At 41.5% G+C, this 24,365-nt stretch overlaps 1 protein-coding gene across 14 annotated transcripts in view; it reads left to right on the top strand.

Annotated features, from left to right (window-relative positions):
- EPB41L1 (erythrocyte membrane protein band 4.1 like 1) overlaps positions 1-24,365 on the top strand; it is a 458,763-nt gene that overhangs the window by 399,525 nt on the left and 34,873 nt on the right. For 5 of the 14 annotated variants that reach the window (XM_069243688.1, XM_069243690.1, XM_069243692.1 and 2 more), the window contains one exon: positions 15,760-16,173. The exons of 5 other annotated variants lie outside the window; for them this stretch is intronic. In XM_069243688.1, the coding sequence (XP_069099789.1) occupies positions 15,760-16,173 (414 nt within the window). Of the gene's footprint in view, positions 1-10,843; positions 12,575-13,115; positions 13,212-15,759; positions 16,174-24,365 lie in introns of those variants that run through there. 4 more of the 14 variants (XM_069243684.1, XM_069243687.1, XM_069243685.1 and 1 more) reach the window with 2 other exon arrangements.

Genomic DNA, 24,365 nt, shown 5'->3' on the forward strand with positions numbered 1-24,365 from the left:
AAATATTACTACATCCAATTGCAAATCTCTGTTTGGATAGCATGCCCTGTATTATGCCCCTTTCTAAATAGTGACTCATTAAATAATCCCAAATCAAAATTCAGATTCACTAAAGTGTTACTGAATCACTATTTGGTTTTTGTATTTATCAAGAGTGATTTTGCAATTGCAAGGGCGCCTATTTATGGAATTGGAGCCTTTGCAACAACAAAATACCTTAGTACATCTGGTTCTTAACTATATCCCCACATAAAATAGAATCTGCTGAATGTCTGTTTACTACGCCATGCTGATAGAGCTTAGAAAGCAGTCCACCTTATTCTACTGTCCCCATATTTCAGTAGGAGATAGTAGTTTGCTAAGGGAGGATGGAAGAACAACAGGTGAAGCATATTGTTTTTCATTTTTAACAGTGTTTTGTCCAGTGCAACCTGTTCATCAAGTTCATCTCAAGGGACATCAGCCCCATGTGCTAAAACACAGAAAATGGTGAGCTTAGTCCAGGATATCAGCTTAATTTTATAAAACTGCTTCACTGATACGACATTTGATAAACTAATCCATCTCTATGAGGTGCAGTACCTTCCCCTAATAAAATATTTATTTGACATGCAACTGTATCTTTCATTGCAGTATCTCTTGTGATTCTTGAGTACTGATTCTAGCTCTTCTTTACTTCCCTGCAAAGAAGACAGATGTACTCTTGTTCTTCTACCAGCCTCTACACATCTTGATGAATCCCAGTCCTCATTCTTCACTTACAACCCACTGACGGCTATTCAGACCTTGGGTAGTGGTTTGTTTTTCTAAAATGTGAAATTCTCACCATTTAGGTGGACAGGCACCAACGTAAGTTTATGCTTCTTATGGGATGTACAGTTACTCACAATCTTCTGGCCAGTTCCACTCGGATTCATGTGTTTTATTTGTGTCGCTTTTCTGTAGACAGCATCCCTCAGTTCCAATTTTTATAGAGGCTGCATTGAGAGCATCCTGCATGTGCATCACTATAGGATTCAGTATCACACAAAACGCCAGGCTCCAAATTCTTAAATAGCTGTATATCAACCGACATATACCCATAGATCACCAAAGCCTTTCAGTTCATTGTGAGGGTTGATCCATGTTTGAATGCTAGGCCCAGTATGGTCATGGACCAGCGCACTGGCATAGATTGTGTTCAAAGTGTTTTTCTGTGTCCATTGATAAAAGAACCAGGGTACAGATGACAGAGCCTTCCCTAAGGCCAATCCTTAAGTCCAGTGTCTTAATGCTGGCCGAGGGGCTTTCCAAGACAAACATGGGAGCCTTGTTCATTGCCCGCAATGATGCAGGCTGGACCCTGTGAATCCAAGAGCTGGGATACTAGGGAAAGAGTGCAATATCAGCTTCTGCAACAAAGAATAAAGTCATGGAGAAAATGCTTGCATTGCTCTTCCAGTGGAGATTGCACGGGCCACATTCCAGTTCATCATTTTTCACCTACTGTGCCACTCTTGGTGGAGTCCAGCCTTATGCGTGTCTGTCTTGATCTTGTTACTAAATGAGCAGTTCAGCTCAGCTGCTACCAAGGTCCTCTCCTGACGGGCACACCAACAACCCAAGGCCAGTTTCACCCTATTGGGATTTAATTACTGAAGTGAACCTTAAATCCTATGGCATAGTGACAATGAAACACGTCTGGATATAGCCACTGCACTTACGGCATCTTCTACAACAAATAGTAAAGTAAAGCAAAGCTTCAATACATTTCAGCAACTGGCGTTCTTTCACGTTGCATCCCAGTCCATCATGTTTTACTACTGTGGCATTCTAGACAGAGACCAAGCAAAAGAAAATCAGCCTTGGTACAGCTCCTATAGAAGCAGACCAGCCTCAACTGACAGACTGGGTTCCCTCCAAATGGGAACACAAGTAACCCCGTACAGAGACGATTTAAGGCATGGGCAAAGTGGGCTCTGTCCCAGGGCCCCAGCATTTCAGGGAACCCCCTGATGGAGCCAGCGCTGTCCTGTAGAGAGCTTTGCCCTGGTACCCTTGAATAATTTTTAAACAGATTGTTTTAAACACCGTTTTCCTTTCATGAATTTTCAGTGCGGGTGATGTGCGAGAGTCTATTACAGACATTTTTCACTAAAATGGTGTGTTTATGTTTTATACAACATCCATAAAAAAGTTTGTTATAAACAGGACCTCACAAATGAGAAATGGGAGGGTGTCAGAGAATATTTTCAGTAATGTTAGCGAACTGCTGCTGTGTTATAATATTGAAAACACACATCAATAGCTCTGAATAGTAAATGTATACACAATTAGAATTTGGATGAGTGTGCCTGTGGACAGTGTCCTGGCCAAAGGTGCATGAAAGAGCTGAAATTGGATCATAAAGTCAAAACTGTTCCGAACAGGGGCACAATACGTTTGGCACGGGCCCCCCAAAAACCCTTAAGGTGTCCATGCCCAGTAGCGGAGAATATTTTAAGCGTTTCTTCTTTGTTATTTGTTGCAATAGGAACTTGAGGCAAGGGTTGAGGTAACTACTAGGCAATTGTTACATTATAGTCAAACCCACTGGAATTATACGGCAGGAAAGGGCCAAACTATGCTTCAGGATTGAGTAAATTATGCAGCACGAAAAGCCAAATTATACGGTATAACGTGGCACATTTTTTGATAGAATAACTTAATTATTTCATCATTTTTAAACTTAAACATTGTATAGACATTGTTTGCACCCCTTTAGTACCACTTTAATACGCAAATATAGCAATGAATAACCGAAAAATGCCCAACCCAGCATTGGAAAGGGCCTACCACTGCGCAACAACACGTGTTGCTGCATTTCTAGTAACTTTTGAATTGTTTCAGCTAGATAAATATTTTTGTTGAAATCAGCATATGCAGCAAATGATGAATTTTGTGGCAGATGTGGCAAATCTATAATTATGCGAAGATTTACGCAGCCACATAACTCCAGTGGCCCTGATTATATTTTAAAGCCCCCTAGTTCAGTTACAAATCAATCATATGATTAAAAATTACCTTAATATGCTTCCACTGATTTAACATTATTGTGACAAATCAAAAAACACTGATACAGCCAAGTTAAATGTATCTTTAACCATAAGACACCAGTGAAATGCTCACGACATTACAGATGATGTTATAAATTACTTGAGCAATAACCTCACTTGTGCCAACAAATACAGTTAGCAAGTACAGGTGTTCACCGGGATTACTAAGAGAGAAATCGCTGCAATTAACCTCACTTGTGACTATAACTACAGTCAGAAAGTGCATATATTCACAGAGATTACTAAGGGAGAACAATTTGCAATTTCACAGATGGCTTCATGAACGTCATTCCAACACCCAATGAACCTTGAGGCCAAATAGTTTCTGCTTAACCCAAAATGTCCTCCACTCTGAATATTACTTTGTGCACCTTATAGTTTTGCTCTCCTCTTCAATGCAATTTTTTTTTTTGAAGTCATGTCTACCTAATCTATCACTAATGCAAAGACGCATATCCACCAATGGCAACACATTTATTTCCCCAGCATCATAAATCTGGTTTCTAACTTATAAATAATACCCCTTTGTTAGACCTGTCAGCCCTAGGATGATCTTCCCCCTTACTTTTTGCCTTCCTTCACTTTTTCAGACCTCAGTTCTTGCTAGCAATAGGGCTCTGCACACATAACCATTGCTAACAGTGCTAAAATGGTTGTGCTCTGTCCTCTGAACATGGCGATGTGGCTTATCCCCAAGTGCCATTTTTAATTTAACTATAAGTCCCTAGTAAAGTGTTACTACACATATGCAGGAAGAGTAAATTAATGAATCAATAAATCGGGATTTGTAAAGCGCAGCTTGTCACCCTCTAGGTTATCCCGGTGCTGATAACTAAATGCTACTAGTTTGCCTGCAGCACTGGTTGTGCCACCCACTTCAGTAGCTTTTTAAACATGTCTCAGGCCTGTCATTGCAGAGGCTGTTTGTGCTGCTTTAAACTGCCAGGCCCAAACCTTCTGCTTATATATATAAAATTCACCCCTCGGTTATGATCTGGAAAGTCCAGAGGGCATGGTGCTGCCTATTTTGAAAGGTAGGACAAGTACTTTTAAATTATACATGCCCTAGTAGTGAAAAAATCTTGCATTCATTTATTCACTGCTGCTGTTGTTGAATAATTCTTAAACCAATTGTTTTAAATGCCATTTTCCTTAAATTATTTTTTAATGTGGCAAGGCATGTCTCTCCCATAGGAGAATATTAGGGCCAGATGTAGCAAAATGACATTTTGCGAATTGCAAATTGCGAGTACTAGCGACTCGCAATTTGCAAGTCGCAAAATGTCATGCAGAAAGGTGTCTCAGACACCTTCTGCGAGTCGGTATGGGGTCGCAAAGACCCACCTCATTAATATTAATGAGGTGGGTCGCAAATTGCGGCCCCATACCGACTATGGGCACTCGCTAACATGGAGGCCTGCTGTAGTCAGCAGGCCTCCATGTTAGCGACCTGCTTTTAAATAAAGCAGTTTTTTTTTTTTTTTTAAATGTAGCCCGTTTACCCTAAGGGAAAACGAGCTGCATTTCAAAAAATCCGAAACCTTTTGTTTCGTTTTTTTCAGGGCAGGGAGTGGTCCCTTGGACCACTCCCTGCCCTGAAAAAATGTTTTGGGGTCCATTCACAAAGGGGAAGGGGTCCCATGGGGACCCCTTCCCGTTTGCGAATGGGTTACCATCCACTTCAAGTGGATGGTAACTGCGACTCCATTTGCGACCGCATACGCGGTCACAAATGGAATTGCATACCATTGCAAATCGCAAATAGGAAGGGAACACCCCTTCCTATTTGCGATTCGGAAATGCATTTTGCGAGTCGGATCCGACTCGCAAAATGCATTTCAACATAGCAAAGTGGCTTTTGCGAGTCGCAAACGGCGTTTTTCGCCGTTTGCGACTCGCAAAACCCTTGCTACATCTGGCCCTTAGAGTTGCCTTATTACATTTTATAAGTGTAATTTCCAAATAGATAGAGATAACTGGTTGATTTCTGGTGTCTCTGGAATTCTTATTTAAAATCCTAACTTGTGGTGAACTTTGATTCTAAATTTCAGTTCTGAAAATTGCACTTTTAGAAAGTTGACATTGACTTGCCCTAGCCATTCAGTCCCCGTAGCCTGTCTTTGATCTCATGACTGGGTGTAGTTGACAGTTGAACTTTGTGCACTCCTCCTAGGCAGCCCCACACAATAGGGAGCTTAGGTGTGACTGGATGGGCCATCACAGGCAGGACGGGAGAGAGGAACTAGGTCCAGCCTCACTTACACCTGAATAGGCTGTGTCCTGTCTCCACACAAAGGGTTGCATACCTTTTAAGATTAGTCTGGAGCCAGGGCCAGGAAGGCAGTGCATCTGTGCACTTCAAAGGCATTGCTCTAGAGGCTTCTCCCCACTACAAAGGCGCAATAGGATATAAAAGAAAGACCTTAGACACCACCACTTCTTTACACTTCTGGGCCTGTGGATACTCCGCCAGCAACAAGAACTGCTGTGCTGCTGAAGGACTGCCACTCTTCTGGACTCCTGCTTTGCTGTGCTGCTTTCTTGCCTGGGTGAGGAGGGTGGGGTCTGCATCCCTTGAACCCAGAACCCAGAGTGACTCCAAGGGATAGTTGGCTGGCCTCCTGATCTGAAGACTCAGGGACATGACAAGCTTTCAACAACCTTGCATCTGCACCTCAACTCTGTCATTTGTGTGTCTTCCTTGCAAAGTGATGCTACCTCAGTCCTGGGACCTTGGAAGTGAGGTTAAGGTGCCATGCCAGCCTCTGTGGATCAGTAGAACTGACGCATCTCCTCTTTTGAGCAGAACTGGGGTATCTACACTGCTGTGTGTATTGGACCAATCGCCAAGACTCACATCCCAACTAAAGCCCACATCGCCTTTGGAACCGCCACTGTGCAATGTACCTTTGGCACAGGCCCTCAAATCTCTTGTTGACGGCAGCATCAACAATGATGCCACACACATCATTGCTGCCTTGCAGCTCCTTGGAACTCGTGCATCGCCACCAACTGCGTGCCACTTCCCCAGCTCCGGACTTCACATCGCACTCCATCATCAATTGGATCTTTGATGTTGACCCAACAGGACCTCGCACTGCAGCCTGACCGCATCTCGAAACGGATGCATCTATTCGACTGTACAACACATCTTTGATGCGGATCCACACAATGTTCCCCAAGCCAGTATTTAAGGTACTTTGTCCAGTGGGCCCAACTGGGTCCCTGTAGCTGGCCCACACTCCATTATGGTCATCCTGAACTTGTTACTTTGTCCAAGTCTGGCGAGACCTGATAACCACAGTTGGCACCTTATGCTTTTTAGTACAATCTTACCTAAAAACTCTAAAATGTGTTGTCTGTGGCTCTAATGATTGGATTTTTGTTATTTTGGTCTTGTTTCATTTGTTAAAAATCGCTGTGTTTTCCTAATATTGTTGTGGGCTCCCTTTGTGGTTTGTTTCTACTGTGCTACTGTTTACATTTTTGCACAAATACTTTACATATTGCCTCTAAGTTAAGCCTAACTGGTCTGTGCCAAGCAGTGCTTAATTTGTAAATCAAAAGGTGCCGGTGCCCAAAGCCCTCCTCTTAAACACGCTGCAATTAAATGTGCGTACACGGACTACTGAGGCAGAGTAATCCTGAAGCCATCTCGGGCTTCTTCAGTCCATTTAAAGCCACTCCCTGCCCCTTCAGCTCACCCCTGCAGCTTCCTACTTTCTCTCATTGTGACGCTTTTTTGTTTTTATCTTCCACCGTCTTTGCCAAATGTGTCTTTTGCTCACAGCAAATGCTTGAGGCAGAAGACTAAGGGCCGACCCTCAAAAATAAGTGCCGGTGCTCAGCACCGGAAACAACAAGTGCAAATTAAGCACTGGTGCCAAGCTACCAGAGGATTGAGCACAGCATAATTTGGGGTTTGCCTGTGCTTTATCCTGACAAGGATTGTGGCTGCTACTTGACCAGTCAACCAACAATCCAATTTCTTACACCCTTCATGCTTACAATAACATCTCTCTTTGTTCACAAAATATACGTCCATCATGTAGGCCTCCTCTTATACTCTGTAGCCCACATGTGTCCAATAATGTTAACCAATATGCCACCACGAGTCCACTCTTACATGTATAATTGATCCAGTTGTTGTAACTTAGCTTCAAGTTTTTTTTATATACGGCCACTTCAAAAGTGAAGTATATGGAGGCCTGGATTCAACAAATAACGTTTTAAACTTGTTCATCATCTACACTAGGCTATATTTATAAGGGTTGCACCAACCTCTCCCTTTCAACTTGAGTAATGGTGGCTAATGCCCCAGTGTTCTAAACTCTGAAAAGGCTGGTACTAATGGCAGTGGAATTTGTAGTTCAAGCACGCAGGCCTTTTTACCTGTATCCATCTTGGGAGGCTGCTTCTTGGCTTTCCCTCTTAACTGTTTGTCCAGTACCTAAAATAACAAGGTCAAAATGTTGAGCACCTACCATGGATGCCTAGAAAAAGGATGGGAAAATGATACTGAAAAGGCAGTTCCTCCCCCACACATGCACACCTGTGTTTTGATAGAAAATGCAATGTGCATATCAGTTTCAATGATGATCTCTTGGTCTCCTTTACCAAGCTGGTCATCTACCGTATGGGGAAATACTACAGTTTCTCTCCCAGATTTGGGATATAAAATACAGTTGATGAAAGTATACCAGGATGTTTCATAATAAATGCCGTGCTGACTACCCAGTGAAATTGTATTAAGGTCAATGTTAATATTTTTCAGTTTATAGATCTTTTACATATTGCATGATAGTAGTAGTCTTTTTGCATATTTTACCTAATGCGATCTATGTTATGGCAGAGGTTACCCATAATTTACCCTGTGCGCTAAATGTTGGTAATTGCTTGTACATTGTAATCCTCTTCTCTCTTTTTCTTTTAACAAGGGTGCAAGAAAAGATCAGGCATTCATGGTTGTTTATTATTCACTTGCGTCTGTCTTTGTGTATCTTCATGTTATCTTCCAGCAGCTAAATGCAAATTTGCCAAATGTTCTTGTGATATCCCTAACACTTGCCAGTTCTTTTTTGTGTGCCAATTTTAGTAAATTGACAAATTCATATTTACAAAATTTCTCTTCTGTAACAAATGTATTTTAGAACGGATATAATCAATGAGTGTATGTTATGGCTTAATTCTACAGACACTACTGTTTAATCTCTGTGGATTTAGCTGATTTTGTTGATTTTTGGGTGTTCAGAGGTTTTTATTTTAGGAAGTTTGTATAGTAATCATTGGCTCTTGGACTGGGAGTGTTCCAATAATATATCAAAAGGAAAAGCCCTGGGAGTCCCTACCTATGGCTTACACAACCCCCACCCGTTCCACCTTTTCGCCTCTGCCCTTACCTGTCAGTTCCTTATTTCTGAAAAAAGAAAAAAAAAGAATTGTTTTGCGAGGCTCGATAGCTGCACTTAGCTGCCGGGCTACTCCTTTCTCAGCAGGGGTCATTTCAATTTCAATCACATTTTATTAATCTTTAAAATGTACCTCTCCAGCATGATCAGTCGCCATCTTGTAACAGTAAATAAATAAATAAAAACATATGCTGACGGCATCATGATGTAAATGTGGTCATGCGTGGTGAAACTTTTGTTGTCTGTATATGTCACCAGGCCTGGTGTCTGACACATTATGTCGTGCGAATGCACGAGTCACCATATCAATGTGCTCCCAGTCCCTGATATGTAGCATCAGCAAGTCACTCGTTTTAAAAAAATGAGGGAGGCACCCGACACTCCAAGAGATTTGTGTATACATCCGGGACCCTCTTAGTAATAGATTGGTCCAAAATTAATTACTGCTTTGCAGTGACTAGAACATGCCTTGGCAGCATTATTATGTGTTCAACAAGAATGTGTTTGTCAATAAGATCAATTTTCAACAAGGCAACATATGAGATGCAACTTTACAAAATGCAAAAATACGGAGATGGTGCAAAAGTTAAAAATCAATAATATTTGTTGGAACATTGTCACCTCTACGCTGACTACTGCTTCTGCAAACGTATTCTTCGTGCTCTAAAAAAGTAATAGTATGTCAGCAATATGCAACATATAGATGCCAGTGACAATACCGATATACATTTATACAAGTTCATTGTTGTTAATACCACTTTGTAAATAAGTACCAGTGTGTGGTAAATCAGTGCTCCAGTATTAAGCAAGCATTGGTAAGTCTAATAAGCCTTGCCTGTGCTAGCTCAATTGGTTTGTCAATATTTTTTGAGTCATTTTGCATTGCAGCGCAGCTGCCATTCAAAATAACACAGCAGATGTGCTATGCAACATGTGTAATCGAACATTGTGAAAGCCAATAGATCTCACCTGGATTAGATCTGTTGACTTTGCCAATTTTTTTGTTTGTTTGTTTGTTTATTGCTGGAGGCAAACACAGGAGGGAGGGTGAGTCAGGGAGGCATACATGGACAACACAGGGTTGTAGGGGGTGTCGGCAGTGTGGGGGTGCCTGACGGTGGGAGGAGTGGGCGGGGATAGCAATATGTTTTGAAAAAGCACTACAAAGCGCTGGTCCTTTCATAGCGCTTTTCAGGTCAAAATTGAAGAGAAAGTTCAGGTATGAGTGGGAGAAGGAAGAGGGACGGGATGATACGAAACAGAGAGGGAGTTGGGATAACTTAACTAAAACAAGAAAGAAAGTGCAAGCACTACGGAGGGAGCAGCAGGCAAGGGGAGGTGGAAAGAAATAGTAGCTCAATCAGCTCTGGAGCAGCATACGGGCTGTGGTTCTCTTGAACCAATCTGTGTTTGGTCCGTGCTCCACAGAAATGATTGGAAATTACACCAACCAATTAAGGAGGCAGCAAAGAAGAGTGATGTGTAGCTAACAAATGCTAAAGCAATGAGCAGGCTCCAAGGTATTTTTGTATAACATAGTGTCTTGCAAGCAAGACGCATGCTTTCGCAGGCTCAGCCCTAAAAAAAAGTTTGTACACCTAAAACTTATGCTCTGGAAAATGTCCAGTATTCCTTGAATGAGCTGCTGTAGTGAAAGTTATAGCTAATCTAAGGGATACGTACCCTTTATACGTTTATATGATAACCTTGAGAGGAGCATGAAATTCAAGCATACAGACTTGCACCATTTGTTACTGGAAGGTAGAAAACTTTTGTTTTGTTTTCTAATTGCTTCTGAAAATTCGAAATGGTATTTTAAAAAGGTATTATTTCCTTCTCCAATTTCTTATGATCAGTCCCACCGCTGACACGCTTTTGGTGACCTTTTAATGCCTGTAATGCTTAGGGTCTTCGAGAAAGGGCTTCATTCTGGGCGCCCCACATTTTGGTGCAATAACACAACACCTAGTATATTCCTGCTGCAGTCTTCATTGGGGTGATATTCTCTCCTGAATCTCATTTTTTCAACACTTAACAGATTTCCACTAACATTAGGGTTTTGTGCTCTGATGCTGCAGAATGTGAATGTGAAATTGGAGCGTGGTAAATTCTAAAAACTTCTCAGTCCTGATTTGGGATCGTACCAAACTACAGATTAGAGAAAATTGCCAATATTTATTTAACAAAGGATTTCTGTTTAAAGTATAGGCTCCAATTCAGACTTAGCTGCAAATTATTTTTGGGGGATAATCGATTGTATTGGGTTGAATGAGAAAATAGGCATTTTTACTCACATAACAGCTCAAAGTGCTTTCTATTGTGGTATGAACCATGGTGTGTTTCAAGCAGCAGGAGTTCCAAACTTAAATGCCATCATGCGGTTTGATAGGTTTTTTATGAATGTTTGCAGAACTACAGCCCTGTCATGTAACTGTCTGTGTGTCCATCCAGCAGTGCATTGGAATTGGAATGCATGCTCTAGTCTTTGTTACTAAGTCTGTTGCTTTGCAGACACAATCTAAAAAACAACATTGCCCTATTTGCCTCTTTTCATTTTTAATGCTAACTTTTCTTGCTCCAATTGAAATGCAGGATTCTGGTCGCTGGGTCTTTGTCGAGATTCAGGCACCTAGCTTTGGTGAACATATTCAAAAGGATATTGAGAAAAAAAAGCCTTACAACGGTACAGATCAGGAGAAGACAAGTGAGCGCCTGTCAAAGATGGAAATCACTAATGAACTGCATGAGAAAGGACTACTAAAAGAATGCCATGAAAAACTACTCGCTTCACCAACGCAGGAGGAAGATCATGAAGTTGCTAAGGGTACTCGTCTTCCAGATCACGCTGAACTTCAGATCATGGCTGGAAAAGATTCAGGCAGCAAAGAGGATATCCAAAAACCTAGAACAGAAGCAAAACGCTATCAAACACCCAAGAGAAGAGAGCAGAGGTATAGGGAAGAGAGAGTAGTGGTGTTGATTACTAACCAAGAACAAAGGATGTGTCAGATGGAAGACATAGCAGGAGCGGGTTCCAAAATGGCAGAGAGCCATAATCAGGCAGCAAACAGGCAAGAAAAGCTTGAAAGACCAGATTCCCAGAAAATTAAAGTGGTGACAGATCACAGTAATGAAAAAATAACTAATGATCTTGACCCTAGAATGTGCACTTCAGAACTGGATGATGAGGCAAAAGATGAAGAGGCCAGTTTGTATTTTTCTACCAAGAACCTGAAATGCAGTCCTTGCAGTGAATTTTTGGGTGGGTTGGGGTTTAGTACCTCATTACCAACAATGACAACTAGTGAAGCGAATAAAAAGGAGAAGGATAACCTGAAATCCTTGACTGGAAATGAGCATTTGGAAACAATAGAAATACATGACCATATTTCAAGAAAGAAGAATATCCTTTTTGTTATTCCTGAAACAAACAAGGAACAAAAAGATTTGGAGAACAAGAAGCTATCTAAGATGCTTCTTGAAACTGAAAGCAATAAAAGTGTAAATACGTTGGGAGAGTCTCGAAATACCTCATTTTCTTCAGATGATCCTGCTTCTCAGACAGGAATTGTGGAGGCCTCTGAGATCATGAACATTCGAAAATTCCAAATGGAACAAACTGCAAAGACTTCGATGGCTCATGTAGAATGTACACCTTACTCAGTTGATCAAGGTGGAGTGGAATGCTTTCACAACCTGGAAGAAGATGAACAAATTACAGTGGATTTCAAAATGAACGCCTACAAGGAAGATATTCCAGTTGTATCTGTGTCTAGTGAGCAAGTGGGAGCATTGTATGATACAGTAGTCGATGAGCCATCAAAGCACGTAGACTCTGAAGATCATTTGGAGGCACAGAGTTGCTTCAAGAATCAGTCAACAGAAGAAGTTGCAGGTAGGAAATCAAAGCTTCTTGAGAAAACACAAGCCATGGATTTCCTAACCATCCAGCAAGGAGCCACTGACAGAGAACCTTCTCAAGATGAAAGCTTCCAAGATGGCAGTTCTGCTGGATCCGAACATGAAGGGGAACCAGGAGATGAACTTGCATCTCCAGACTCGGGATGTGAAATCACACTGACAGAAGCTGTGGTAACTCTTGCAAAGAACTCTTCCAATGGAAAGTTCACAGCATGTCCACGCTGCAGTTTATTATTTTATTTGTATTCTCCATCACAAAAAAGACATATTCATTGGCCACGACACGAAAGAGATGGTTGCTTCGCATCACTGTCTGAATGCTTTGTGTAATGACACACAGCTAGCACCTACACAGAAATGCAAACCAACCAGTACATCTGCTTTTTTGTTCGTGATCCAAGGGTTCGCCCCTCACAATATTGACTTGACAATTAAGGCAATCCTGGCATATATGCAGCATGCAAAGGAAAATGCCAAGAAATCTGAATATTTACGTACACAACTTTGCTTTTGGCCTGTCCCATTTCCCGCAAATATTATTTTTTATTTCCTGTCTTGCTTTGCCTGTGAAGTTCCCCTTTGCCCATTCCCAATGTTCCCTTGCCATACTGGACATTGAGATTGCTTTTCAGCTGCTCTGCAAGATGCTCGTGCTAAACCCTTACTCTAGCTTACGTGTGCATCTTAAGACTAATACTTTTCTCTGATTCAGAGCCAGCCTCAGGAGCCCACCTGGGAGGAATTCTCTGGTTCAACAATAAAAGCTACGCAGATGGACGAAAGCGTAAAGGCCCCATTGATCTTTCAGGTCTCAATGTTTTTATTAACCAACTCTAACCACGGTTCAAACGCCTAACCAAATCTACTAAGAACTGCCTCATCTGAATCTTCTACACAGTTCAGTGTAGCTATCTATATTCGTTCAGCCTGTTTTGAATTTCATTTCTCAGACTGCACCTCTCAATTTAATTCAGTTTAATTGATTTACTTGCAAAATGTGGCAAGATCTTTAAACATTTCAAGGCCATTGCAGTTTCTTAATAAAAATGATGGTCAGATTAGGAACTTTTTATACTTTTGAGTGTAAACTGTAGATCATAACTCAATGTAACCTATCACCACCAAGGTGTATCCTCTCGACAGTAGATACTAATTTGAATGACAATACTGTCATGAGTTCTGAGGCATCTGTGGCTACATTGAGATGTGTTTTCTGTGCTAAAATTTGGCGCATAGTCAATGCTGACATTCAGTTCTGTTCATGAGCAAAACACAATTATTAAAACTCCATCACACATTCTTGAATTGAAGTGATCCTATGAGCACAGGACTGCATGGCATTAGTGCATGACTTGGGACAATTCCAAGTATATTTGAGAGGTGTGTGTCCCTTTTGCGATGATCTTATTGATGAAGCATCTTCCACTCATGTGCTATGAACTTGCTGTCAATTCCACTGATTTATGGAGATGTATTTATTTATCACCCTCGATGTGAGGGAGGGGCAAACTTTGGTTCCGATGAGCAAAACGTTTAACGTTTCTCACAAAACGTCTCTAAATACAGGCATTCGGAATGCCCTGACCCAAAATAGGCAAAAAGTCAGCTAAGATACGAGGCAAGAGCTTGCATTTCGGAATGTACAGGTTAACTGATCAGGGTGAAAAGAACGGAATATGTTTGCCATTAAGGCTAAAATTCCTAAACATAGGACTTCAGAAATATACATTTTTCAAAAACATTTCATATAGTGGCTTTGCATGATCAGATGGAGCCTGACTATACTCATGGTCTAATCTGCAGTGGCTCTTGTTTGTTCCTTAAGGGATTTAATATTATTTGACATATAGCCTCTACCAGTAAAAGAAGAATATTTCTTGACAATCAAGCAAATGCAGAGATACAAGCTACTCCTGTATTACTCTTTTTATTAACTCAATTACTCCTCTATTTAGACGCTAACATCTCAACCAGAATCCTACTTGCAGATATGGTGCAGAGTTCCTTATTCCTATTGTGGGCCCACACCTCACCTGTCACTCTGAACTAGAAAATAAAATCTAAAACCCCAATCACTCTGTGCTTGCTTTTGATCATTCCGAGTCAGGTGCTGGGAACTCCCCTCCCCAATGGGACTAGTATGTTGCTGGTACACTTCCCTTAGGCTTCATAGCTGCGTAGATGGTAGCCATTAAACACTTGCCAAACCCCAACAGAAATTCATTCTCTCTGCTAAACCTCAAAGTGTAGGTCTGACTAAACACTTACTTGTACATGGACTCTTCAACCTACACCAGCCATTCCTCACTAACTCTCTAGTGAACTCTCTAGTGAACTAGGTTGGATGATTAGCAGTGGGTATATGGTTCTGCTTACTAACATTGATTCCAACAGAGGATGGGACAGATAAGAGATGGTCCTTACCAATGTTAGATGATAGTCTGGCATGTTTGTGCCTTCGGGAGGTCAGAGGAGTTGTGAAACATCACTCATGTAAACAGCCAATCAAATGGCATCAGACGTGATTGGCTGAGAACAGACAGCCCCTGCCGACCTTCTGAAGGCACTAACCTTTTGTGATTACTTCGTATTTCCCTATATTGCAGTATCCTCAAAGGTAATCATGACAATGCCATGCTAGGCCCTTGATAGAAACAGTCCTCAGTGTCACACACGATAGAAGGTGACAGTCAGTGTCTTCTCTAGTCTGCCATCAAGCAAAAACAACTATGTTTTCATGTTATGTATACACCAAAATCCTTTATTGAAAACGCCAGAAATGACTGAAACTGAATTGATCTTTTAGCGTGTATCTTACCTCCAGAGACCATATGTGGTTTGCCTCAGTGAAATTGACAAGTTTGCTTGCTTCCACTCGGATCTTTACAAAATCTAACCACTTTTTCTTTCCATGTCCTGCTTTCGACCTCTTCTACCTCCCACTTCTGTTTTTTTTTGACTCGCTCATGCCTGACATGATGCTACCTGACAGGGCTGGGTCTGGAAGCTAGGAGGACACATTTCTGATCCATGTACAGCGTTTGTATGTTTGGTTTTGTTTTTTCTATCCAAGTCTGCTTCTGTCTTCCTCAAGTATATGCCTGCGGGCATGCCAGTGCATCAGTTTCAGCTTGACCTGTAAATTGTTGTTCTATAAAAAAACATTGGCAAAAACAAATGAAACCAATATGCCGTGTCATCGCTTTTGAGAGGATGTTTTGTTTCCATGCTTAACACACCTTCATCTGTTTTCTTTGTCTTTTTTATTTCAATTGTTTTTTCGTCCATCAGCAGTCCATAACCAGCCGTCTGGTACTTACAATGTTGGTGTCTCTCTGATATTGTGTTTCCTTCAGAGAGCCGGAATGAGGGAGGGCTTGGAGGAGAAAAGGAAGCCTGCCCGGCACAAGGGGGCGGACAGCGATGCAGGCGAGGACGACCAAGACCAGGAGAAGGACTCAGTCTTTCTAAAGGACAACCATCTGGCCATCGAGCGAAAGTGTTCCAGCATCACTGTGAGCTCCACGTCCAGCCTGGAGGCTGAGGTGGACTTCACGGTGATCGGAGACTTCCATGGCATGGCCTTTGAGGACTTCTCCAAGAGCCTACCGGAGCTTGATAAAGACAAGAGCTACACAGAAGCAGTGACAGAAGATGGGCAACATCATGAAGATTCAGAAGGACAACTGGATGCCCTAGAAGCTAACCATGAGCCCAGCCGCACCCCAGAAAATGTCTCCCACCATACCCCAGAAAAATCACTCTTTGAGGTACCAGGCAGATCCATGCCAGAATGCCATGTATTCTTTGGGCATGTCTTGACATGTGACAAGGCATGCAGAGCATGCCCTACAGAAGCCAGTGCCAAAGAAGCATGACAGTTTCTCATTAAGCGCAGAGGCACCATTCCGCACTTTAATGACTCCTGCAGCGAGAGCAACTCTGAAGACTGCATGTTTCACTTCCATTGCATGTGTTTTGGGCATGCGCGTTTGTTTACGTCATTTCGTTCTGAGCACTTACCATGTTGCAATGCAATATGTTAATCTGCCTGTTTGTTGCATCCACTTACTGTCACATCCATTACCATTTGCATGCGACTTGCATTGTTGCATGTCTGTTCAGGCACACGCAAGTCTGTGTGTACATATATGTATATGGATATATATACATATATGTATATACATATGTAATATATATGTATGTATACCTATGTTTTTTATGTGGTTGTGTATATGTAAATACATAACTAAATGTATATATATGTTTGCATATATACATATGTGTGTCTGTTTAGAAATATGTATATTGGTATGTATTTTGAGTACAACTATATAGATTGTTAAGAAGTATGTGTTAGTTGAAAAGTGTAATTCATCAAGAAGGCCGTGGGTTGGGAGGCTGTAGGTCAGTTGTAGCATCATAATAAACGCCCCCCTTAGATGTTAAAGGCACCCTTTCAAATGAGTGCATGTTTGACACACCGTGGTGTAGTCTTGTACTGTTCATGCCCCCTGTATATTGTTTGCATGAATGATGAAGCAGATAAGTATGGCGACTCATGTAGTACTAGCCTTGGAAGGAGTTAAAAGGACAGCACAGGACAACATGAAGCTTTTCAGAAGCTCTCACATGTCTTCATTCACCAAATGAACTCTCCCTTCCTTAAATAAAGCAGTAGGTAGAAATTATGTACTGCTTTTACTTGAAACATTTTATGCCACGACTTAATGATGACCATGATTATGTTTTCAGTTAGTTGATTTTTCATCTTGGGTTTTATTACTGTTACTAGTAACTTGGCAATCTCATGTCATCATACTCCCATTTCACCCTATAACATGTTCAAAGGATGTATATAGCACGGATGTGTCCTATCATAGGTTGTTTAGATAGAATGGCTGTCTGGGCATGGGTCCATCAGAATTCTATGATTATTAACCACGTATTGAGGAGTATGGACTAGGGATTTGGGAACATGCAAAACCACCCCACGGTCAAACTGTACTTAAGGGTGGCTGGGTGGACAGAGGAGCAAGGGGAAGAGAGGCTAATTCCTAGAAAATGTAGTTATGATATATTTCAGTGCTTGATCAGAACATTTTAATTTTTATTACCCATTGTCCTGTCAATATTGGTGTGAAAGTGTCTCCAGATGATACTGGATGGATTGCCTTCCTCCAATATTCTTTGCACATTGCTGCAACTGGTCTTCAAGAGTAGATACTGGTTTGAGAATAGAGTTAGTCGACAATGAATGGCACGTTTGTGGGAAATATTTTGGTCCGAAACAAAACATACCATGTGCAGATGAAAGAAAACCCATGTTTTCATGCATGTGGGGATTTTGTTTTCCTTAATTGTTTGGCAATGTGTCCTTGTGACTGAGAAAGGGAGAAGGAAATATTTAGTATTCCTCGAAAACATCAAAGAGCAGTAAGTAGATTTCACACATACAATGAGTGCCTATAATTATAGCCCCAAATTTCTGCACTTCGTTTCTTTTTTACTGGCAGTCTTAGAGACTGGGAAGCAGTATCTTTCAGCTAAAAATCTGTTCCTTTCAGTTCAGTTAGCATTACTCCATTTTGGATTAGAAAATGTTTGTAGCTCCTCATCCATCTTAATTGATTCTCTTTATCATCACTGTGTGATTCCACAAGTGCCATTTCAGATAAAGGTCAATACCTTTAAGGTTTTCTTTTTCAGAAGCAGGTCCTTTGCGATCCTTCTTTGCTGCCTCGTCGTGGTGCACTCACAGTAGCATATTCAGAAACTAGCTAGGGCAGTAGGTAACACTAAGTTGCTATTGTTTCTCTGATGGTCGCAGACCAATAGCACTATATCTGGTACTGTTAACGTGTATGGAATAGTATTTGAAGTCCATTGAAGACGCTACATGCTCTACTGAAGGCTTTAATCATGACACCTAGGTGTTCTCGCTTTGGCTGTTAGACTACACTCTGTCTTTGAATATGTCTCCATTAAAGGAGTAGTTTTATTGGAGAGGGAAAATAAGGCTTTGATTCATTTCATGCAATTTGACATACTTCATTTGACACACAAGTGGAAATCTAACTAGTGAAATGCCATTTCTGGCAGAAGTCCCCTAACTGTGAGGATTTAACCTTACTAGTCATGTATGCACCAGTGAGGAGAAGTGGATTCATCAGTGCTTACCGGTCTTTCAGATGGAGATGTGGGGTGGGCTTCTTCAGGTCTGTGGTGCACTCATCAGGTCCTTCTGCCTTCCTCTAAACTGTGCACTGTGGTCCACTTCTTGGCTTAGTGGTGACAGACGAACCTACCTCTAGACTAAGCAGAAACCGATGCCCTGGTGGTTAGAAGAGATATATATTTGACACTGAGAATTCAGTCATTACTTTGGTTTCTTGACATCATTATTGCCCAAGACGAGTTTGTGTTTGGGGGCACTAAAGATAAAGCCAGGTTAATCCTTTAAATTTGAGCAAACATGCAGCAGAAACATTGCTACTGTAGGTTTTCATTCCTTAATAGGTGCAGGCATTCTCAATCACCCCTTATCATGCCTAAATAGTCAAGTAAGGAGAAGTGCCACAGAGTACCCACACTGCTGCTTTAAGGTCCTCTGGGTACTCACCACTTTTGTCTCCTTTGCATCTTAAGTCTTCAAGGTCTTGTATCTTTATTCTCAATGGTTAAACCTTAGTGGGGAGTTCCAGGAAGTTCTGGTAACCTCTTTAAATGGTCCATGGAATCTGTACCTTATTGGCTATTATCATCTTATATTCTTCCACGTCCTTGGTGTCACCCTTTGTTGTCTTTATCTTGGGTCTTTCTGCTTTCTTACATTGGCTTCATATTTCCTCTTTTTCTTTATCAGTCAAGTGTACTTAGCATTTCTACTCCAGTCCCCATTCACTTGGCTCCAGCTGTAATAAAAGCACAGTCTCCATAAGTGACCGATGTGGTCCTAGTTCTGGCAGACATGAATTGATTGACTGATCTGAGAGAGCACGACAGTTGAGAAAAGCTAAATTTATTGGCCAGAAAGAAAGATGATCTGAAGAGTAGGGCTTTATGGACTATTGTTGGGGCCTTAAAGGTTACCCAAGTTTGAATGGGCAGCTAGTGCAGAGGTTGCAGTACTAGTGGTGTATGCACTCTTCTGGGAGTTTTTGTAAGTACTTCTGCTGCAGCTTTCTGAGGAAGTTGCAGTCAATGTAACATTGTGTCTGGCAATTCAAGATAGATTGAATTCGCATAGTGAAGATGTAATCACAATCATATGATGTCAATCACTACTAGTTTATGCAAATTGGTAACGTGAAGATAAGGATTTTTTTAGAATATGAGTGAAAGAGGTATTGACCACATTCCTGGATTCGGCTATCGGGGAGGGTTCTGTCAAAGAGCACTCCCAAATTCTGCACTAGTATTGAAGGAGCTGTCATGCTACCGATTTTATCTGGTCATAAGATTGTATTTCAATCTGTGACTGATGATGTGGAACGAATTAATATCTTGGTTTTGGCCAGGCTCATCTTGAGGAGGTTGTTGGCCATCCATACACTTATGGTGATCAGTGTTTCTGTTAATGGTCTTGTCTTTTGATTGGAAGAATATTGTGCTATAGATAAGTTAAAGATAAGCTGAGTATTATCTTGTAAATGTTTTAATTTAAGAGGGTGCCCTTGCTTGGTGGGACATAGGGTTACGGGCCTAATTTACATGTTAAACAGAAAGGGTGAGATGATTGACATTTGAAGAGTACAAAGGAAGAGTGACCACTTGTAATCAACCTGAAATTAAAGATGCCATCCACTTCATGGCCATACCAATGAAACCCGCTGCTTCGATGGTCTTAAGCAGGATGTTGTGGTCAGTTGTATCATGCGGTAGACAAGTCTAAGAAGACTAGTTTGGCACTTTCTCCTTTATCAGTGAGACTGTGGAAATGATTGAGGGCTGATAGAACCACCAGCTGGGTGCTGTCACCTAGATGAAAGTTGCTTGTTGCAGTCCATTATGTCATTCAATTCTGCAAAGTCCTGATGCTGATACAGAGCACTTTTTCTATATGTTTGTCTATGTAAGACAGCAATGATGTTGGTCTAAGATTATCTTGTCAGTGACTCCCCTGTTGGGCTTCTTTAACATAGGTCTCACTGTGTCTGCCTTTCAGAGGTGTGGAAAAATGCAGTGCTGTAATGAGGTGTTAAAGACAGTCAGGAGGATGTAATATGCAGCTAATGAGAGTGTCTTTAGATGCCGTGATAGAAAAGGATCATTTGGGGTTTAGTAGAGAGGCTGTTAGTTATGGTCTGCAAGAGTTCCTCCTAGGTTAATTTGTGTGAATAAGTCTAAACAGCTCCTTGTCTGCAAAATAGATTTAAATAGTGAAGCGGGCATAGGACTTGTATCATTACTGCTGGAGGGTTACATAGTAAAAGTTATCTCTGAGAAAAAAAACAATATTGTCACAAATGACTTAAAATGGTGATATTGCTAATTTTATGGCTGCAAGGTGTTGAAGTTCAGAGACATTGTGAAACAATGCTTTAGAAAGTTGATGGAATCATAAATCCTTTCAAAGAAGAAAGACATTTACTCAGCTTTAATATTTGCTTTATGTGGGAGCATAATGGAGTGAAATGCTTCTGTACCTAAGGGCCTCATTATTTGATGTGCAGTTGTCTCTTCTACAAGGGAGTAGCCAGAAAATAAAATGCCCCCGGCTTTGAACTAAACCTCTGATGGAACCAAGCAAGCAAAGCAAGTGAGCCTAACCCTCCCCAGAAGACCTTCCTTTCCTCTTCCTCCCTAACGTCTATCCATTCATCCTTTCACCCTTCCATCCACCTGCCTATATCCTCTATTTCACCCTTACATTCTGACATCCAATAATTCTTTCATCATTGAGTCTTTCCCTGTTCAATCCGTCAATCCACTCTGCCATCCATCCTCTCTGCCATCCTTCAGTCTGTCCATCCGGCCATCCACTCTGCCATCCATCCTTCATCAATCTACTCATCCTTCCCCTCTGCCATCCGTCCATCTACTCTGCCATCCATTCATCCATCTGCTTTGCCATACATCCACTCTGCCATCCATCCATCTGTCCATGCATCCATCCACCAATGCATTTATTACCGATCCTTCCATCAATCCACTGCCTTCCACTCTGCCATCCATCCATCTACTCAGTCAATCCACTCATGCATTCATTGACTCTGCCGTCCATCCACCTATTCTGCCATCCATCCATGCATCCAGCATCAATTTGTCCATCAATCTGCCATCCATTCGTCTTTTTATCCACTCATCTATCTATCCCTTTACACTTCCATTCTTTCACCTGTCCATCCATCGCTTTACTCTGCTGTCCTTTCACCTGTCATCCACCTATATAGTTACTCATCCTTTCACAAAATCCCCCATCTACTCATTTATTCATCCACCTATTTATACATCCTTTCACCATTCCTTCTCTAAACATTTCCTTACTTCTTTCTCTCTTCTAGTTAGCCATCTTTCGTTCTTCCTTGTTGCTGCTTACTCTTCACCTATAGCTTCATGCCTTTATAGGGGCATTTATCAGATTTTGTCTGCCGAGTTGCAGGGAGACGGGGCCCATGAGGAACCCCACCCCCGCTGAAGCTGCTGAATTGGGTGATTCATGACCCACCTACTCTTCTAGATTACATTTTGGCCCTCCCAGCTTCGAGCTTAAGGTTTTGTAGCTCACCTTTCATCAAGGGTAGCAAGGAGTAAGGCGTTGAAATTATGAAACAGAACATTAGGGTTGGAGTCTGTTGGTGGTGACACTGTTAAGCCAATAGATTAATTATTTCTGCAGCATTTTTGTTCTGGGATGAAATTATTGCAGTTACATTTGCATGCCGTTGCCAAAGGTTTGTAGCTGCCAGTGGGTTTTATTCATTTTTATTAAGAAATGCAATTCCAAAGTTGTGGAATCAGATTGGAGGGGTGGTTTTGTGCCTTGTAAATAGACCTGCCGAGTCAAAAAGTACATCCAATGTATGTCTTGCAAAGTGAGTGGGCTCCTAGTTTAATAATTCAAGTTTTAGGGTAGCCATGTTGCATCTAAAATTTGTGGGATTGTATAAGGATGACTCGTTCATAGGTTTAAGACCCAAAGGAGCAAAGGATTCTGTATATAAATATTTAAAGCTGATAGTTCTGTTTATAGGGAAGTGACAGTGGACCGAGGAGAGTCAGGTAGCCTGTAAATCAGTATGAAATTTATGGTAGCTGTTTGCAATGAAATTATATTAACAAGGATTTCTTGTTCGGAATTCAGTTGCCGAGGAAGTGCTTGCTCTATTACAAGTCATGCACAAGAATTGCAAAATTTCACAAATTAGGAGGAATTGGCTCATCCAGTAAAGGGGTACCGTCCTCAGTGAGACACGTTTCCCTTAAAAACAGCATGTTAAGGCACTGCAGATGGATGAGATCAGCAATTTGGTTTCTATGTTTAATTACCGGACTTGCATTGCATAACATGGCATTAGTGTGAATAGCCATTAGAGTACATTGTTTGCAATATAATTGAGTGGTAAAGTTCACTGGCCCTAAGGATTGGAATGGTGGTTGGTGACATACATTCTTACTGAGGTGGGAAACAATCTGGGGAGTAAGTTTTAGATCTGCTCTCCCCTTCTCCGGACATGTGGACAGCACCGCACCCAGGTACGGACAGGCACAGACGTACTAGCCTTTGGCAAGGCTGCACTCAAGGAGTGGTTAAAAAGCCAATGATTATGTTAGGCAGCGCACCTACCTAAGATGGCAGTGAAAAATGTCCCGCATTGAAAAACACGGTGCAGCTTTTAATCAGGACACAGTTGGAGTAGCTGTCTAAAGTAACCCCTAACTAAAGGAAACGAGGTATACAGACTAATGGGTGGCATCATTTACCAAAAAACTGTTGCCCGTCACAATAGAGGCAGCATGCAAAAATTCTATTTGGTCGTACACACAGAAGGAAAACAATAAGAAACAAAAGTCACTAACCCAGTGGTTTTAAAGTGATGAAAACTGAGGATCCGCTGCAATTCTGATGTTGAACTGTTATCGACGAGTGATAGAACAGCCAACTGTAGGCCTGGACATCGTGAACTGTAAACAACGGAACCGCTGACGGGCATAAGATGGTAGTCAATAATGGCATATTAGGATACTTACAAAACTGGTTCTGGTCTGGTTTATTTGCTTTCTTTGGGGGTATAACTGTGCATCACCAGTTCAAAACTGTAGCACTCTAGGTGGAATGATAAAATTCCTTGTTATTTCCTTCTTGGCAGATACAGCACTCTAGCTAATTCTGTGCTTAAAGGCTTCGTTGGAAATCACCAAAAGGCTTTGGCACCTTTGGAGCTCGGCATGAGTTGCATTTGAGCTAATCTACTTAAATATTTGCTAGATAAATGGATTTTTGAGATGGGCAGATAAAGAGTGTTGCTGGTGTATGGAAGCCCCTCATGAGAATAAGCGGCTCTCCACCTGAAGACAACGATCTCTCTAGAGGCTCGTGCACCCCTACTCAAGCTCCCATGTGTGCACACGGGCAGGCTCCTAGTAAGTACTGGCTGAAACAAAGTGGTTGGAAAGCCCGATATTGTAAATAACACTGTCAGTCAACCACCCGCAGTCAACAGAGAATACTGTGAATATAGTGAATAGTAATAAACATCCATATGCAATGCACTTTGTAGCAAAGGCTTCATTATACAGTATCTCCTGATGGCATTCATGACAACATTTGAACGTAACCTGAAGTGAGAATGTTGCTAAGAATCTTGGTAGGAAAACCGAATGGCGACCTTAATTCATGTCCGTCCAGTAACGTGAGGTCTTTGTAAAAAGTTCTGCATTTTGAAACTGTCTCCAGGACTGGAATTCTTCTATAAAATCATGCACACCCACAAGCAAAATAAAGTATACTCACTCCTAA

The sequence above is a fragment of the Pleurodeles waltl genome, chromosome 7, assembly GCF_031143425.1.
Source record: "Pleurodeles waltl isolate 20211129_DDA chromosome 7, aPleWal1.hap1.20221129, whole genome shotgun sequence".
In the NCBI taxonomy this organism is placed as follows: domain Eukaryota; kingdom Metazoa; phylum Chordata; class Amphibia; order Caudata; family Salamandridae; genus Pleurodeles; species Pleurodeles waltl.